At 36.6% G+C, this 19,265-nt stretch overlaps 4 protein-coding genes and 1 pseudogene across 4 annotated transcripts; 3 read left to right on the top strand and 2 right to left on the bottom strand.

The window, feature by feature from the left end:
• Nucleotides 1-476: 476 nt before the first annotated feature.
• Nucleotides 477-4,091, top strand: LOC108847554 (probable inactive receptor kinase At5g10020). The gene is made up of 3 exons (XM_018620820.2): nt 477-1,578; nt 1,667-3,289; nt 3,379-4,091. The coding sequence occupies exons 1-3, from the start codon at nt 642-644 to the stop codon at nt 3,954-3,956; spliced, it is 3,138 nt and encodes a 1,045-aa protein (XP_018476322.2). The 5' UTR covers nt 477-641; the 3' UTR covers nt 3,957-4,091.
• Nucleotides 4,092-5,378: 1,287 nt separating this feature from the next.
• Nucleotides 5,379-7,364, top strand: LOC108847965 (short-chain dehydrogenase RED1). The gene is made up of 3 exons (XM_018621352.2): nt 5,379-5,789; nt 6,591-6,750; nt 6,848-7,364. Exons 1-3 carry the CDS (start codon nt 5,447-5,449, stop codon nt 7,188-7,190), a joined length of 846 nt encoding a protein of 281 aa, XP_018476854.1. The 5' UTR covers nt 5,379-5,446; the 3' UTR covers nt 7,191-7,364.
• On the bottom strand, nt 7,300-9,566 carry LOC108847964 (uncharacterized). Its single transcript, XM_018621351.2, has 7 exons — nt 9,359-9,566; nt 9,004-9,251; nt 8,730-8,894; nt 8,489-8,648; nt 8,249-8,394; nt 8,141-8,176; nt 7,300-8,067 (listed from the first exon to the last, which is right to left on the bottom strand). The coding sequence occupies exons 1-7, from the start codon at nt 9,432-9,434 to the stop codon at nt 7,474-7,476; spliced, it is 1,425 nt and encodes a 474-aa protein (XP_018476853.1). The 5' UTR covers nt 9,435-9,566; the 3' UTR covers nt 7,300-7,473.
• A 608-nt stretch (nt 9,567-10,174) lies between these two features.
• LOC108846837 (inactive TPR repeat-containing thioredoxin TTL3-like) lies at nt 10,175-12,625 on the bottom strand. Its single transcript, XM_018620035.2, has 4 exons — nt 11,454-12,625; nt 10,927-11,295; nt 10,513-10,846; nt 10,175-10,341 (listed from the first exon to the last, which is right to left on the bottom strand). Exons 1-4 carry the CDS (start codon nt 12,365-12,367, stop codon nt 10,189-10,191), a joined length of 1,770 nt encoding a protein of 589 aa, XP_018475537.2. The 5' UTR covers nt 12,368-12,625; the 3' UTR covers nt 10,175-10,188.
• Nucleotides 12,626-13,847: 1,222 nt separating this feature from the next.
• Nucleotides 13,848-14,326, top strand: LOC108845649 (uncharacterized; annotated as a pseudogene).
• The last annotated feature ends 4,939 nt before the right edge of the window (nt 14,327-19,265 follow it).

Raw genomic sequence — 19,265 nt, 5'->3', positions numbered from 1 at the left:
TTGGCGAAATAGAAGGAATATGTATATGTTTCGTAAACTATGCGTCATAACAAAGATTAGTAATAGTCCTATATGTGAATGTGACAACGACTTGACGCAATTAGTGGTAACATTCAGTGTCATGTCTACCAAAATCTGGAAATCAAGTCAAAGAGAGACTACTAAACTAGGCAAGAGATGAAAGCCGACTTAAACGTGCAATCTAACTGAAATTTAAATAGTGAAAAACAATCGTAATTTCTTTTCGGTCAAGCAAAATATAATCAAAATTTAATTCGGACAAATAAAAGGCACACAAGACGTTAAAATCTAAGGCGAAAACCCATACAGTTAATTTAAAAATGTTTGAAAACTTTAACTAGAAACTGTTAATTATTGTTGATTGACAGATAAAAAATGTAAAGAAATCAGATTTTGCTATAATTGCGCTTGGAAAGAAAGACCAAACCCATAAAGAATAAAATAAAATATAACTTTAAAAATTCGATTTTCTGGAAAACCTCTGTAACACTCTCCTCATAGAAACACAGTAGTCTCTCTCTCTCTCCCTCCCTCAGTTTCCAGATTCTAGGGTTTCGAGTACGCTCCCCCTCCCTCTCTCTCTCTCACAGATAATGAACCTCTAGATTCTCGGGGGCTAAATGAGTCATTATCCCACTCTCGCTCTCCTCCTCCTCCTCCTCCTCCTACTCCTCGGCGCCAACGCCGTGACCAACGAAGAGCTCCGATCTCTCCTCGAGTTCCGCAAAGGCATCCGCGACGGAACCTCAAACCAGCGAATCTCATGGGCCGCTCCAAACACCCTCTCCGACCCAACAACCTGCCTCGACAGCTGGCACGGCATCTCCTGCGACCCGAAAACCGGTTCGATCGTCTCAATTAATCTCGACCGGCTCGGTTTATCCGGCGAGCTCAAATTCCACACCCTCACTAAACTCCCCTCTCTCCGCAACCTAACCCTATCCGGTAACCGCTTCTCGGGCCGGGTCGTCCCTTCCCTGGGTACAATCACTTCCCTCCAGCATTTAGATCTGTCGGATAACGGATTCTACGGACCTATCCCGGGTCGGATCTCGAATCTCTGGGGATTAAACTACCTCAACCTCTCCGCCAACAAATTCGCCGGCGGGTTTCCGGTCGGTTTCCGAAACCTCCAGCAGCTGAGATCGTTAGATTTGCACGGGAACGAGGTCGACGGAGATGTTACCGAGATTCTCACCGAGCTGAAGAACGTCGAGTTCGTTGACTTGAGCTCTAACCGCTTCTACGGCGGATTGGCTCTACCGATCTCCAACGTCTCGAGCATCTCCAACACTCTCCGCCACTTGAATCTGAGCCACAACGCGTTGAACGGAGGGTTCTTCCCCGACGATTCCATCGGTCTGTTCAAGAATCTCGAGGTTATCGATCTGGAGAACAACGAGATCAACGGCGAGCTGCCGAGGTTTGGATCGCAGCCTCCTAGCTTGAAGATCTTGAGGCTCGCGCGTAACCAGCTGTTCGGTGAAGTTCCTAAAGAGTTGCTGGGGAGTTCGATTCCTTTGCAGGAGTTAGATCTCAGTAGAAATGGATTCACAGGTGGAAATTGATTTTTTTTTTCTTTTTTTTTTTAATATATATTCCTTTGAGCTATTGGTTTGACTTAGACATTTGTGTTGAAGTGCAGGATCAATTAGGGAAATCAATTCAACAACTTTAACTCTGTTGAATCTTTCTTCAAACGGCTTGTCTGGTGATCTTCCGTCGAGTTTTAAGAGTTGCTTAGTGATAGATTTAAGTGGGAACATGTTCTCAGGGGATGTGTCTGTTGTCGGAAAATGGGAAGCGACTCCGGATGTTCTTGATCTGAGCTCAAACAGTTTGTCCGGAGCCTTGCCTAACTTCACTTCCGCGTTTTCGAGGTTAACCGTGTTGAATATCAGGAACAACTCTGTTTCTGGTAGCTTGCCTTCTCTGTGGGATGATGATGATTCAGGGGGTTCTCAGTTCTCTACGATTGATCTCAGCTCAAATAAGTTCAGCGGCGCGATTCCGCGAAGTTTCTTCGCTTTTGGGAGCTTGAGGAGTTTGAATCTTTCTATGAATAGCTTGGAAGGGGCGATTCCTTTTCGTGGTTCGGGTGCTAGTGAGCTTTTGGCGTTGAGTTCTTATCCTCAGATGGAGTTGCTTGATCTCTCGACCAATTCTTTGACGGGTGTGTTGTCACCTGGGGGTATAGGTACGATGGAGAAAATCAAGGTGCTGAATCTTGCTAATAATAAGCTGTCTGGGGAACTTCCGAGTGATCTCAACAAGCTTAGTGTTCTTGAGTATCTTGACTTGTCGAACAATGGTTTTAACGGTCAGCTTCCTGATAAGCTTCCTTCACAGATGGCGAGGTTTAATGTGTCTTATAACGACCTATCGGGCGTAGTTCCAGAAGGTTTGAGAAGCTACCCGCGTTCGTCGTTTTATCCTGGTAACTCTAAGCTGGTTCTCCCAGGTGGGACGACTCCAACGGATTCTAGTAGTGGACTGGGTGTGCGTGAGAAAGAAGGTCATTCGAAGCGTAGCGTGATGATCGCTGTTATCGTTGCTTCGCTTGGAGCTGCTCTTATGGTTCTTTTTGTCTTGTTTGCGTATCATCGAACACAGCTCAAGCACTTTCATGGGAGGAGTGGGTTTACTGAGCAGGACACCGCGACTAGGGACGCCAAGTTTGGACGCTCTTCTCGTCCCTCCTTTCTCAACTTCAGCTCAAATGCTGAACATCAGCATTCTTCATCGTTGAGCTTCTCAGACGCTCACTTGCTCACCGCTAATTCGAGGTCCTTATCCGGGATACCCGAACCTGAAATATCCGAGCAGGGTTTACCCCCCACCACATCTGGACGGAGGTCTTCTTCAGGAGGATCTCCATTATCCTCCTCACCCCGCTTTAGCGACCAGCCTGTGATGTTAGATGTTTACTCACCCGATAGGTTGGCTGGAGAACTCTTCTTTTTAGATGTTTCGCTAAAACTCACAGCAGAAGAGTTATCCCGAGCTCCTGCAGAAGTGCTTGGTAGAAGCAGTCACGGAACACTATACAAAGCAACGCTGGACGATGGGCATATGTTAACCGTGAAATGGTTGAGAGTTGGACTCGTGAGGCATAAGAAAGATTTCCACAAGGAAGCTAAAAAAATCGGCTGTTTAAAACATCCAAACATTGTCCCGTTGCGAGCATACTACTGGGGTCCGAGAGAACAAGAGAGGCTTCTCCTTTCTGATTACATGGGAGGAGAAAGCTTGGCCATGCATCTATACGGTAAGGAAGCTCTTATATTTAGTCTCTTTTATTCTTACACCTTACTGTAAGATTTTGTTTGAGCTAATAGTAACCACCTTTCTCCGCAGAGACTACTCCTCGGAGGTATTCACCGATGTCTTTCACACAGAGACTAAAAGTTGCGGTTGAGGTGGCGCAGTGTCTTCTATACCTTCATGATAGAGCAATGCCACACGGGAACTTAAAGCCAACAAACATAATCCTCACAAGTCCCAACAATACCGTGCGGATAACAGATTACTGTATTCACCGTCTAATGAGTTCATCTGGTGTAGCGGAACAGATACTAACCATGAGTGCGCTCGGCTACTCTGCTCCTGAACTTGCCTCGGCTTCCAAACCCGTTCCGACGCTCAAATCAGATGTCTACGCGTTTGGAGTGATTCTTATGGAGCTTTTGACTAGACGTAGCGCGGGTGACATAATCTCGGGTCAATCAGGAGCCGTTGATCTGACAGATTGGGTGAGGTTGTGTGATCAAGAAGGTAGGAGGATGGATTGCATAGACAGAGACATTGCAGGTGGGGAAGAGTTCTCAAAGGCAATGGATGATGCACTTGCTGTAGCAATCATGTGCATCGTCTCTGTGAATGAAAGGCCTAACATCAGACAAGTTCTTGATCAGCTTACCTCAATTTCTCCTTGAGATTTATTTATTTTCTTTGTATATCTCAATGGATATCTATTCATCCACATCCCATTTTTTCTTCTTTCTGTTCTTTTTTTTGTCTTTTTTTCTAGGTGTTCTTACATTTATATTGTGTTGATTATTTTTCCCTTCCTTGTAAAGGTAGATGAAAAACTAATCCCATTTTTTTCCTGACAGAACAAAATTTGAGTTTGGTTATTGATGTTTCAGAAATTTATTTCAAGATATGGACTTGTAGCTACAAGCTTATACTTTGCAATGTTTCTGCAACTAGTTTTTAGCCGCTTGTCTTGTAGTTAAGATCCCAAGAATATTTTTGCAATGTTTCAGTTACTTAAGTGATCAGCCTACAACAAAAACAACAGTTTAAGAACACAACTCATGATACAGTTCTTGTCCTAATAATCTCTCATCAGTTTTTTTTTCTCTTAACCTGATTTACAGAGCTAACCGAAACCTCCACGCTCTCCATGGCACAAGTTTTATTTGAGGAATATAACTTCCTTCACCGAGTTTCTCGGCTGCTGCACTCTTTGCTAATGTATGTTTGTTGCAGTTTCTCCATACCCTTAGATACCGCATCTTCCGCCTGTTGATATGAACTGCCTCAGATTACATACATCCAATACTTGTTGATCAAGTCAAATGATCAAAAAGAGATGATAGAACCTAGCCACAAAAAGATAAAATCTCTGATTTAAACATTAAAGAGTACATTCACAATGCATATAAGTGGAAGGTTCAATAAAACGCCGTCTAACTTGAGGTACCTTACATTTCCATAACATCGAGGTAAAAGTTAAAACACTTATTAAGGGTTTGAAGTGAAGTAAACTCAAAATGAAAGAGCTTGAAGTGAAGTTAAAGGGCTTTAAAACACTTATTAGAGTGATTTTTAAAGGGCTTGGTTAAGCAATTCTATAAGGCCAATAAATATTAAGCTAACGGCCTTAATGTATAGGAAAATTTATATTCTTTATTAAGCTAATGGCCTTAATGTATAGGAAAATTTATATTCTTTATTCATAAATCAGAAGACAACCCTAAGAAAAACACTAAAAATACAACAAGTCACGTAAAAGGAGGTAATCGAAAGATTTCACATTTATCCCAAAATAGGATTTTTTTTTAAAACAAGACAAGAATTAATCCTACACATCTACTTTTTCTAAAACAAGACAAGAATTAATCGTACACAACTACTTCCACCTTCCACGATAAATATAATTATTTCAAATAAGAAGAGAACTCTAAAAGTACAACAAGGCACGTAAGAGGTCATGAAATGTTTTTCACATTGTTAACCAAAACTAGTAAATAATATACATTACTTATTTTATTTTTTTTCATTGGTCGAAAAGACATTACCTAAAGTTTCTGACAAGAAATAACGGTCTGGAAAGTACATCCACATTCCACGATAAAAAAAACCAACCAATAAATCAAAACTTGCCTATCTGAAATTATCGAGAGGGCGCTTAAAAAAAATGGAAAGCGGCGACGACGAGAGCCCGGTGGTTCTGATAACGGGATGCTCGCAAGGAGGAATCGGCCACGCGCTGGCACGTGAGTTCTGGGAGAAAGGATGTCGAGTGGTGGCGACGAGCCGGTCGAGGAGTACGATGACGGATCTGGAGCAGGATCCGAGGCTGTTCGTGCAGGAGCTCGATGTGCAGTCGGAGCAGAGCGTGAGCAAAGTCATGTCGAATGTTATCGATAAGTTCGGCCAAATCGACGTTCTCGTCAACAACGCAGGTGTTCAGTGCGTCGGACCTATTGCTGAGATTCCAATGTCCGCCGTGGAGAACACCTTCAACACCAATGTTTTCGGTAATACAAAAGATTTTGGTTACCCGATTAGAGTTTCCAGTGCTTGTTAGTGAATCATTACAATGTATAAACTAGACCTGGAAATTTCTGGTATCAGTTATATATGGGTAATTGAAGGGCTAGAGGATCCATTCTGACCTATTTTAGATTTAGTTCAGTTCGGATAGCAAAAATAAGAATCCAGAAAATATCAAATAATTAGGTAAAATATCAAAAAATCGGGCATTTTAGGTAAAATATTAAATAATTAAAATGATTCGGATAAATTTTTTGAATATTTTAGATTACTTTGGATATTTCTGATAAAACTATACAAATAATTTAACATATTTTCGGTTAGTTTCGAATATTTTATAGTAATTTAGTTCTTTTCAAATATTTTTGGATAATAGATTTATAAATTATAAATATATTTTCAATTGGGTTATATGTATGAGTCTCTGTTATTTTGGATATAAAAGTATAAGAACCATTCTGGTTTTCAGGGTTCCGGCTTCGAATATTTCGTTTCGGTCTAGTTTTCTTAATCAGTATAAACCATTATGGAACACGAACACTTTCTCATGTTGTTTTCTTATCTTTTTTTTTTGTGACTTGGCTTGGCTCAATGTGTCTCCTTGTGTTAGTAAGTTCGTTTCCATTGAGAGTTTCTAGTGCTTTGTTAGTGAATCATTACAATGTGTTAAGTCATGCTCATGTTGTGGGTTTCTGTTTTAGTGATTTGACTTGGCTCAGTGTGTCTCGTTGTGTTAGTAAATTAGGAGAGAACATTTAAAAGACTTGAAATTTATGGCAATGCAGGTTCCATGAGGATGACTCAAGCCGTTGTACCTCACATGGTGTCTAAGAAGAAAGGAAAGATTGTCAACATTGGAAGTATCACTGTCATGGCACCAGGTCCATGGGCAGGTGTCTATACAGCTACCAAAGCTGCTATCCATGCTCTTACCGACACTCTCAGGTTCCAGTTTCAGCGTTTACCATCAGAATGTTATATCTTGATTGTTCATGAGTAGTTTGTTTAAGTTATCCTGGTGGTCTTGGTTTTTCAATCACAGGTTGGAGCTAGGACCATTTGGCATTGATGTAATCAATGTTGTCCCAGGAGGGATACGAACGAACATAGCAAACTCAGCCGTAGCAACCTTCAACAAAATGCCTGAGCTGAAACTATTCAAGCCTTACGAAGAAGCTATCAGAGAGAGGGCGTTTATATCACAGAGGATGAAGCCAACTCCTGCTGAAACATTCGCTAGAGACACCGTAGCCGTAGTGCTAAAGAAGAACCCACCTGCTTGGTTCTCTTCAGGCAGATACTCAACCCTCATGGCAGTCATGTACCATATGCCCCTTTGGTTCAAAGACTTTTTCCAGAAGAAGGTTTTGATGAAAAAGGACTAATTAAAGACTCTCCTTCTTATGATAAACGAATGTAAAAGATTGTGTCAGACTGATAATGTAATCTTATGTCCTCATGTTTGAGTAGTTTCGATTCTTAGAAAGTATAAGATAGTGGGAGAAGGAACTATTACACTGTTGTAAAAGCTTGTGATACAGATTATCCATTGACTCAGACCCAACAAATGTAACATTAAACCACATTTCAGCAGCACTCAGCAGATATAAAGGGGTCAGAAGAACTAATCTAAAAGCTACATATAGCTAAACATTCATTCTAATATTTTTAAGAGTGGTGTGGAGCTCCGTAATACATTATTCCTGATGGCTGGTAAGTACCTTGTTGAGGTTGTTGTTGCTGTTGAGCTGAGTTGGACTGAGGCTGTTGATTACCTATCATATGTGGTGGTGGAGGAGGCGGCGGAAGTCCAGGTGGCATTAATGGTATGTTGCCGAAGCCGTAAGGATTGTTCATTACAGGCGGATTCAAGAACTGTGGTTGCGGTGCTGCTGGATTAGGGATCACATGGTGGTACTGACCTTGTGTGGCGGGTGTCTGGTTGTTGTAAGAAGGGACAAACGCGTTAGTGTCTGAAACCGGAGCTGTGCTCTCTGGTTTGGATAGACCAGAAGACTTTGTTGCTTCGGCTGCGAACGAAGAGAGAACAGATTGCATGATCATATGTGACGAGGTGGAAGCTGTGAGCATCGCTGCTATTGAAGCAGGTGTCATTTTTGATGCTTGGCCAGATTTTGTATCGTTGTTGTTGTTGTCAGTTGAGACTGATCCTGGAGCGACGGTTGTTGGTTTTGGAGCGTAATCCTCATCCTTGAGACGTTTCTGCATGTTCTGAGCTTCTTCTGTTTGTTCTTGTGCTACCTGATCACAACCAAAATGGTTCATGAGCTTAAGAAGGGGGTCACAAAAGAGGTGAATGATGCAAAACACATACCTGAATCTGAGCTTCAAGATACTCCAGTTCTGATTCCTGACACCAAAGCAAGCAAAAGAATGAAAGATAGTTCACAAAATAGTGTGGAAAAAAAATCAAATATATTACCTGTTCGCGTAGTGCGTCTTTAAGCTGGTTTACAAGGGAAGTCCTGCTCTCTTGAACAGATTTAAGCTTCTCAATGCATTGTCTCAAAAGGTATTCTTCCTCTTCCAACTCCTTCGCTAATGATTCTCTCTTTGGGTTGTCTTTGGCTGGTTGGTGAGACATAACAAACATATGAATGAGTCTCTCCAGTGGTTTTTAGAGAGAGAGAGAAGAGTGGATTTGTAAAAAGTAGATTGTTACCAGTAGAGCAGGCTTCTTCAACATCTTTCTCCATCTTCCTGATTCGTTTGACAGCAGACTTGCATTTACTCATCTCAGCTTCTTCGTTTGAGTTTTCAGCAACAACCAAATGATATGCTGATGCTATCTTCTCAGCCACACCTCCTCCACTTGATACTTTCTGCTTATCAAACCAAAAATAAATAAAAAACAATAGTGAGATTTGACTGATGTTAAGTGTTTGAATCATATGATTTATTACCGTTCTGGAGGATTTAGAATCCCTGTCCCGCTTAGAGGATTTGGATCCACGTGGCCTCTTTTTGCTGACATCAAGAGGCAGAGGGCAATCTTCTCCAAGCATCACATCTCTAAGATTCTTCGAGCGGGAGGAGCCAAACACTCTTCTCTCTTCCCATATCTTAACCTACAACACAACATCATGTCAACAGGAATATCTCAGTTAGCAAACAACTTACAATATTCATGTGACCAGAGTAACAGCTAACTAACTAACAAACAAGAGAGTATTTTACCAAACGTGAGACAACGCCTTTGCCATGATCATCTCCCTGAGAAACAATGTCTTTAACAGCCTTGGGAAGAACATTCCAAAACTCTTGGACGAACTCGTTACCCTGACGCTTACTGTTCTGAAGAATGTCATTGGCCAAATACAAAAGAGGGACTTTCTGAGACATCTCCGTACTGTGAAACTGTTTCTCCCATGTCGTCACTATCAGCTCAGCTTTCACCCGATTGAATATACACCAATACGATAGAGCTAGCAAAAAGAAAAAAAAACACAAGATCTAAGCAAAAAGGTTTGAACTTTATATGCAAAATTGAAAGCTTTTTGATGATTGATTGATTGAGGAAAAAGAAGGATACTTTCGATGGACTGTTGAGTGCTGTTAAGCTTGGCGAGCTTATCGATGAGGATCTCTTCACTGAATACAGTACTCATCGTCGGGGCGGAGGGAGGACGGAGAAACCCTAGAAGGCTAGAACAGTGTGTTCTGTGACGAAGGCGGAAGATTAGGAATGACCAAAACGACAACGTTGTGGATCGAAGAGAGGAGAGGAAATATTTTTTTCCTCTTGTCCAGATGCGAAATGGGGATTTATATTTTGTTTTGAACTAAAAATTGTTTTCTTTTTGATAAAATATATATATTTCGTCCACTTTGATGTTTAATTTTTTTTGTTTTCAAATGTAAGATGTTTTAACAGTTCTGTGTAAATTTAACGAAATTATTTAACCAGTTCTAGTTTAGATAATTTTATATGTTTGATTAAATTATTTTGAATTTATATTTTTAGTGATACATTTTAGAAAGAAAAAAAATATGTCCTAATTCTTGTGCTTTTAATTGTAATATCTTACAAAAATAGAAAAAGAGTAATTTTTATTATATATAAAAGAAACATACTACATGGTATTATACTCAGACAAGATCCATATCAATTCTATTATTATCTTCATTTCATGTTCATATCGCTTAAGTTTGTAGAAATATATCCCAGATAAGCAAAAGCAAAATAGAGAAAGATAAAATGTAATAGTAATCATAGGGGTTAGAAATATATTTAAGTAAGAGTTTTAAAATATTTTTTCTATATTGTTACTTAACGCAAGTACTCGAACTGTTTGTATTTACAACGAATTAGAAGTTAAAAGTTCACACGGCCAAGAAAAACAAAAAAAAACAAGACTCTCCTCAGTTAGTAACTTCCTGGTCGATCTCACGGTGGTCAGAGCGTTCCATGAGCTGCTTCTGAGCCTCCGACAGTCCTTTGATCACTTCCTCGTCTTCAGGTGTCTCTTTTCTTAGTATCTCGTAGTCTCTAATAGCTGATTCCCAATTCCCAAGCTGCAGTAACCACAAAAATAAAAACAATAAATGCTCAGTGTTTTAAAAATCAGATTTAGACAATGTCTAGGCCTAGTTTCTTACAAAATTCCTAATAACCGTCTCACAATTTTTTTCAAATATTAATGTTTATATTACAAAACTTTATTTCAAAACATTAACTTATGCTACCTTAGCGTTACAATCAGCTCTTCTAAGTCGAGCCTTGGCATAGGCAGGACGGACAGCGAGTGCAGCCGAGGAATCCTCTACCGCTCTTTCAAATTGCCCCATTTTGGACAGACAAGCCGCTCGGTTACATAGCAAGACTGAGTTTCTCGAGTCATGGTCTAACCCTTCACCATAAGCTGCGCTAGCTTCTTGAAACCGTCCGGCTTTAAAGAAATCATTTCCTTTAGATCTCGCCTCCATAACCGCCTGCGCACGCCGTAGAACCATGCTCACTTCCCTGTTGTTCCCGTCCAGCTTCTTCGCTCGCTGAATCGCCTCGACCGCTTCTCCGAATCTGATTCCACACAAACCGGTTACAACCACATGATAGATGATATCATCTCAACATGGTATAGAAACTCTGTCAGAACAAACCTTCCGGAAGACATGTGAACCTGAGCCCATACGACCAAGAAACCAGCGTAACCGATCGGTCCGTAATATTTTGTGCTCATTTCCACATCAAGAACCGGACATCTAGACAAAGCATCATCTGCCTCTTGATGTCTGTAACTCTTCAGAAAGGCCTCTGCTCGCAATGCATATACATGAGGAGCTGCATCTGCTCCTGAATCTATTATGTTTCCTGTTTCTTTTATCAGAGTGTTCCAGTCTCGTAATCTTTTGGCTTCAGTGCATTTGTTGAGAAGTGTTTGTACAGTTTTAGCCTTTGAAACGTCTTCTTGGTCTGCTTCTGGACCCGCATGCTTGAAATGATATATTGAATTCTCCACCTCGCCTAACCTATTAGTTTTTATTTTATATCAAAACCTGTTAGTTTCATTTCAAGTCTATTTAAATAAAAATAAAGATTCTACACTTGAGCAAAAGAAAAAAAAAGTTCTATCTAAATAATCAGATTACTTGAGTTACAAGGTAGGGTTTTTGGTGAGATTAATTACCTGAGGTACAAGTAAGCCAACCGATGCTGAGCTTTATGGTAATGAGGTTCTATTCGTATTGCTTCTTTACACTCAAACACTGCTTCGAGGATTCTCCCCAATGCTGCTAACGCTGCGCTTTTGTTGCTACGGTACGCAGCCTTTTTCGGATCAATGGCTATGGCAGCATCATACAACGCTAAGGCCTCTAAATAGTTCCCGTTCTTGTAATCTTCGTTCCCCATTGTCTTTAACGTTTCTGGATCCATTCGTGTGGACACCTCCCTACACAAAGATCCTGGCTGTTCTTGGTTATCTGAAACCGATGTTGTTGGTGCAACAACGTCTGATGTTTGTCTTTCTTCATTGTTTTGAACATTGGTTTGGTTTTGTTTCCCGACCGCTGTTGTGCCGGGCTGCTTCAAATTCCCAAGATTGCCAAACAACATCACATTGCCTGAAGATGCTCGAACCATAGAGCCTTTGATCCCTTTGGCTTTCTGATTGTCCATGATCATACTCTCTAGCTCACCGGATAAACCGATAGCTTCCCTTGGAACCTTCCTCGCTTGTTGTTGGACCGGCTCTGGATTAGTACTCTCTTGTTGATTCCCGTCATTGTCTGGATGTTGGTTATTAGGGTTTTGATTCGATGAGGGTTTTGAAATAGGGTTTTGTATCTGGTCCGGTAACTGGATCGGCTCAGGTGAAACTTTGTGTTCTTGAAGCTTTTTGGCGCTTAATTCGATACCTGGAGATTTAGTGAACTGAATATTAGGGGTGTTGATGCAGGCTGTGGAGGCGTTGCTGCTGCTCATTGTGCTTTTATTGCTACCACCATTCGTAGCTGTAGATTTCTTGGACCTTAAGCCACATCTACCAACAAGACCCAACAATCCACAACGCCACTTTTTCTTCACCCGACTCTCTGCCATTTTTTAGGCCGCTAGAGCGAAACCCGTTGCTGAAAATCAATCAAATCACTAGAAACGGTTGATGTAAATATGTGGTATTATGAAGAAGAGAAGGACATCAATGTTAAGAAAAGAGAGGAGATGGAGGAAGCTTTTTTTGTTTGAGTGTTCTCTTGTTGAATCAAAAACTTTACAGAAAATGGCATTGTCATCTAACTTTTCGACAAAGAAGAAAAAAAAAAGAATAATGTTCTCTTCACAAATCAATGTAAAAAATGTCAAAAGACTTGTCTTCTGTTCTTTTCTCTTCTGACAATTCTTGAATTTTTCCTTTTTGGTTTCGTTGTTTGCCTTAATTTCTATGGCTATCGCATCTTGTAAAAGAAACGGGAAATGAACCTTAGATTTGTCTAGTCAATTTTTAGAAGAGTATATGAGACTTGTCCGAACCAAAAAAAAAAGTCCCGAGTTTCTCGAGCTGATTCTATTTTTAGTGATCTTTTATGGGGTTCACGCAGTGCCGGTCCGGATTCATGAGGCGCCTAAAGCGCAAGAAAAAATCATGCCCTTATAATTAAAATTTAATTGTATTTTTAAATATATAATCAAAATAATGTGATATACTATAAAACCTAATTTGTTAAAAAAATAAAACAAAAATACACAGAAATAAAATCATAATATTCATCAAAATAATATTTTTATTGATGAACTTTGAATAACTAAATATTTATGTCAGGGGGTTGCTACTGTTTTTTTGTAAAATTTTCCATAAAGAACATAAATTGTATAATATAGCAACATATGATAAAGTTACATTTACATCAACTTATTTTTCTTTTGTTAAGAAAAATATAGAAGTTGAACAACTGACAATTTAAATTTAAATAGTTCGCTATAATAGATATATTGTACACATCTATTTAATAAAAAAAGAATGTAAATTAAATGATTACTTTGATCATTTAAAATTATTCTGAGAAAAAAAGAACAGAAAATAGGAAGAAAATAGGAAGAAGAACGTTTAGTTTAAAATATAACCAAAGTTTCTCTAATTAAATGTTAGAAAAGGTAAGGAATAGAAGAAAAAGGGAAGGAATAATTAAAAAGAAAATTATAAAAAGGACATATGTCGAACTCCTCACCTGCCGCACGTATTGAGAAGGAATTGAACCATTAGGCAAAGATAAAAATTTTACCGGAGTTTGGCGCCCTCAATTTATATAGAGAGTTTGGCGCCTAAAGCCCAGGTTTTACGGGCTTTAGCCTAGGGCCGGCTCTGTTCCTATTGATAAGTTGTTTATGTCCTTTTTTCTTTGATGTCAAAACGTATAAAGCTTTCTACGTTTCCTTTTCTTTAAATTTTCATGTTATGTGTGGAGCCTTTTCGTCTAGCTCTCAGTCTTGTAATACAAAGTGCTAGAGTAATAATACAGTCTAACATTAGAAGTTTAGAACCATGTTTTATATAAACAACATAAAAATCATAAGATTTACAGGTATGATTCCGAAGCATGCTTTTCTCTCGTGGCTTGTAGCACTGGATAGACTGTCAACTAGAGACAGAATGAGGCGTTGGGGGATTACTGTCTCTCCTCTGTGCCTCCTCTGTGGCAGTACTGATGAGTGCAGGCAACACCTATTCTTCGACTGTCCTTACAGTCAGGAGGTTTGGGAATTTTTCTACTCTAGACTCCATCTTTCTCCTCCTCATTTGTTCGAAGATGGACTCAGGTGGATCAGTAGCCCACTCAGGATAATAATATCAACCTCATCCTTCGTCTCTCCTTTCAAGCTTCTGTCTACTTGCTATGGAAGGAGAGGAACTCAAGGATTCACTCCCAGGTCTCTCGACCTCCTGCTGTTCTTATTGCTGAGATTCAGCGTTTGATTCGCGCAAAATTGGACTCATTATCGAGGGCTCAGCGACATCGACCATCGACTGTCTCCTTCCTTTCTACCTGGTTCTCGTTCTTTTAGGCTCCAGCGTCTGTGCTGTTTTGTATTTTTGTTTTGTTTTGTAATGTTGACAATAAATAAATAAAGGAAATTTTAAGTGAAAAAAAAAAAATCATAAGATTAGTATATGTATTGGATAATGGTAAACAAAAACTAGAACCGGTAAGGAAATAAGGTAATTAACTAAAACTAGAATACGCAAGTATACCTTTTTGTACGCAAGTATACATATTGTTTAAAATGTACATAGAAAGGTAAATAAGACAATTACTATTAATACCTAAACTAATACCATTAACATATTCTTAGCAATAAACAATTCTTAAAACGAGTGGTTAACTAGCAAATTACGTTAGCCCTTAAGTAACCAACGAAAAATAAAAAACATATCGATATCCTAGATCACTAGTACGAATCAGAACATTGTGGGCTCTCGTGCACACACGTACATTGAACTAATATATATGCATTTGTACTTTTGCCCTTTACTTTATTACTAAACTAGATCTTGACCCGCGCTTTGGAAGCGCGGAATATTTTACGATGAAAAATTTCACTAATAACTTAACAAATATTTTGGTAATTTTTAAAAGTGTGTATTTAAAATATTTTTGCATTTAAATCAGTGTTTTTAAATTCAACCCGATTGTGATTATACCGGTTAATTCGGAGATCTGACAATTCAATTTAGGTTTTCAAAATATTCATATTAAAAAAATTACTAAAACCCGAGACTAACCGATTGAACTGTTGGATGACCGATATGTAATCTAATTTGATTTCAATTGGAATAATTTCATAAATTGTAATCTTATACTCCAAATTTTAAAGTTCATTATTTTACATTTTATGAAATTATGACGTTTTTACAAAATTTTAAAAAGAAAATGATAGATATAACATAACTAAGATTAATTAGTGTATTGTTTGGAAACATTGATAACAGTATAAAAAATATATTGTTTGGAAACATTGATAGTAGTATAAAGAAATAAATATATTGTTTGGAAACATAGACAGTATATAAAGAAAGAAATATTAATGATTTAATGTAAGTTTAACTATAAAGTATAAAAGTGTATTTAATTTAAAAACTTACAAAATAAATGTTAGGTCCAATAGAATGTTTCTGTTTTAATAAGATAGATTATTATTCATGTAATTATTCTCTTTTAGGCTAAGAGCATCTCCAACAGACCCTCAAACCCTCAAATTTTAAGGTTTTTGTCTCTCCAACAGACCCTTAAATCCTCAAATTTTGAGGGCTTGAATAGTGAAACCTCAAATTTGAGGTTCCACTATTCAGACCCTCAAAACACTATTTACTTTTCAGTTTAGTCCTTATAAATTTGCAACTTACATATATTTGTACTAATATTAATTTTCTTATTACTTTAATCCTTGTAACTATATTTCACTTAAATCTTTAAATATATCTTATATATACAGATATATATACATATATATACATATATATGTATGTTAAAACTAAAATAAAATATATAAATAAAAAATATTATTTATTATTTCACAGAACATTTATATTAAATTGAACGATATATTACAAATTAAAGATCAAAAGTACAAGATTAAATATTTTACAATAAATATTACACACATATATATTACACACATTATAATCAATACACTGATATTAATAAATGAAAATGCTCGATTCCAACAGTTTTTAACTCGTAATCTTCAGATAAAAAATCGAGAAACTCGTTTCTTACTTCGAAATGTGTTGATTGATCATATATAGGAATACTATGGAAATGACAATAATGAGTAATTTGTATTTTTCTATATTTTTATGAATTAATCTATGTTTTATTATTATTTTATATAATTTTGTGTTATAATAAATTGTATTTATAAATATTATGTTTTATAATTTCAGTGTGTATGTACTATCTATCTATGAAAAATATAAGGATGATAGTTAATTTATATTAAAGTTAGGGACTGAAATGCAAATTACATAAAATTTTAAAAATAAATTTGAGGATCGTTGTTGGAATAACCCACCCTCAAACCTTCATTTTGAGGATCATTGGCCTTTAAAATAAAGTTACTTGTTGGAGATGCTCTAAGGGAAAATGAATCTGCCGACTTATTAATAGAGAGGTGATCACAGAAAGGTTTTGTACGTTTATGTTTCAATAGAGTCGACACGCACTGAAGTAGAACACACGTGCGTTGTTTGGCTTGATGCACAACAATATTCAGACGAGTCATATCGCATATAGTTTCAGGTAGTGGACAACACGTCCTATCAGGTCCATTGGCTGGCTTAGTAACTCTCATCATCCGCCAGTTACGATAATTCAGCTCCTAATAATCCATAGGAAGTTGGTTATTCAATCGCTGATGTATATGATAGAACCGTATTTTATAAACTACGGATTACTGAATATTGTAAAGAATAAAAATGATAAAACTATACCAAAGAGTAAGAAAAGGATGATACAACTGCAGAGGCGAGATATTATCTCTTTCCTTAACTCAAAATACGTCCCGTAGTGCGACGGTTCGATAACGTAATGAGTCCCAGGATACAACTGCAAACAATCTTCTGAATTTGCGTCACTCTATCAGAAGCCTGGCGAAACTAATTTTGTGTTGTACTCTCAGACACAAGAAATAAAAAAATACTAACATGACTACTCAATATGGGAGAAATTTTCTTTTCATTGTTATATTTTGTGAATCTCAATGTGTCCATTTTTCTACATTGTCATGAAACCTTATATAGAAAAGGTGAACACCACAGATCATTGCATTTAGGTTTCTTCTTCTCAAAACAAGAAAACGTATATGCATTATTATGGAGTATTAAGTGTCATCAATAATCATAATGGAAAACGATTCCTTTGACTATTGACCATAACTTGCAAATATAATATTAGTGCCTTTGACTAAATCAAAGCTAATAATTTATTTTGATATGGGTATACATTTTTATATTTAATCAAATATAAAATATCACCATGAATATGATTTAAACAATAAGTTATAAGACATAAGTCTATTTAACAAGTTTAAATCCAAATTCAAACCCAATATACAATGTGTACATTTAAGTCACACATATTAGAACTCCATTTCTCATTCACACTAACTCTATTTTTAGCATATGAATACATTTTTCATAATACTAAAAAAATAGTTCCAACAGTATAAAGATTTTCTTAAAAAATATTATATCACTGTTAAAATTTTGTAAACCACTCGACCAGCAACAAAACCAATATGTTTAACATGACATATGCAATTCAATTCACGTTGGATTTAGATTAAAAATGTTTAATATATAAAAAATGTTCAAATCTAACTAATACAATATTTTTTTTGAAAAAAAGTCAAAAATAAATTTATGCGGGTTTGTTTCACAATTCACAAACCCGTGATGACATGTGAACATAATGTTATACTTAGAAAGTTGCATGATTTGTTGATAATAAATCTCTGTACAATCGTGACTTGGCTTACCGTAAATGAATTAAATACAATAAGTATATAAAATATTTGTTTATTAAAAATCAAAGAGTACTGATTTCGTATGATGTTTTGTTAATCTATCAAAACAAAGACCAAGGTGGTGCCACTGTGTCAAGAAAGACTAATTCAAATCTTCGCGGATTTTTTTTGTAACTAATTTTTTCGGATATAACATTTTTTTTTTGAAGAAAGGCTTTCTATTAATTTTCAGATAACATTGGGCTCTTGATATATGAAACACTAAAATTAACCATCTAAATGCGACGGAATTCATGAATCTTATTTTTGGAAAAGGTTCATTTCTGAAGACATCTTAGAAAGCAAGAAAATAACTTATTACAGATCTGTTAAAAATAGGATGTAGTCCAACTCAAATGATTATTGTATACATTAAGTGTACCTTTTGATCCAATACCAATATTATATTCACTTAGTATATTAAATATGTATTTAGTATGCAAATGTGTCTTGATACATTTGTGACTTGTGTCTTGATACATTTGTGAGATGGTATAATTTAAAGAGAAATTGCACCTTATACACTAATTTTTTGTCCAAATTAAGTCAATACCATAAATCTCACGCTAAAATATCTTCTTCCATAGACATAAGATTGTCATATCATACATGTTTTCTTAATTTCATTACTTTTTGGATTTTAAATTAATTCACTCTAATTTAAATCAGTATTAAAAGGTTTATGAAAAATGATCGTAACTACACAAACAATTGTCATACCACTATATGACCACACATTCTGACAAAACTAATACTATCTTCGTTTCAATTTAATTTTTATCATAAAGTAAAAAAATTTGTTTTGAAATAAATGTTTTTTATAATTTCAGTATAAAATTTATTAACTTAAAATTTTTATTATAAAAATATATAAAACTAAATATTTTTTAATTTATGTGCACAAATCTAAAATGACAACTAAAATAAAATAGAGAAAATATGTATTAAAAATTACACAGATTCTATAAATTATATAACAACATCCCTCTCGAAGTCGCAGAGATGGAACCTACTTAGCCTCATGGTTTACTCACTTTCAAGGATAAAGTAGCTATCCTCAATCACTTTTCCAGTCTGCTTCACATGAGTTTCTCCTGCTTTAGATTTAATGTCGTTTTCTTAAGTTTTGCTCTGTTTATCTGTTCTCATTTCTCCGTAACAAACTTTTGTAAAAGATGCCTCGCAAGGAGGAGACAAGAAATTAAATAAAGGAAATATTTTTTTAAAAATAAAAATAAACGTATATTGTTAACATCATTTCAGTAGCCAAGAGTGTATCAAACTTGAAAAACGCAAATTTAATTTAAAAGTGTCGATTATTTTCAAAATAGATGATAACGCATATACATACTTAAAACAAAAATACATAAATAAATATACAATTCAATGTTATACACCACCAGTGTCCAAACGTTAATTATTACATAATGTTTGGACTTAT

The sequence above is a fragment of the Raphanus sativus genome, chromosome 3 (genome assembly GCF_000801105.2).
Source record: "Raphanus sativus cultivar WK10039 chromosome 3, ASM80110v3, whole genome shotgun sequence".
NCBI lineage: Eukaryota > Viridiplantae > Streptophyta > Magnoliopsida > Brassicales > Brassicaceae > Raphanus > Raphanus sativus.
This window is presented reverse-complemented; position numbering and strand designations above follow the sequence as displayed.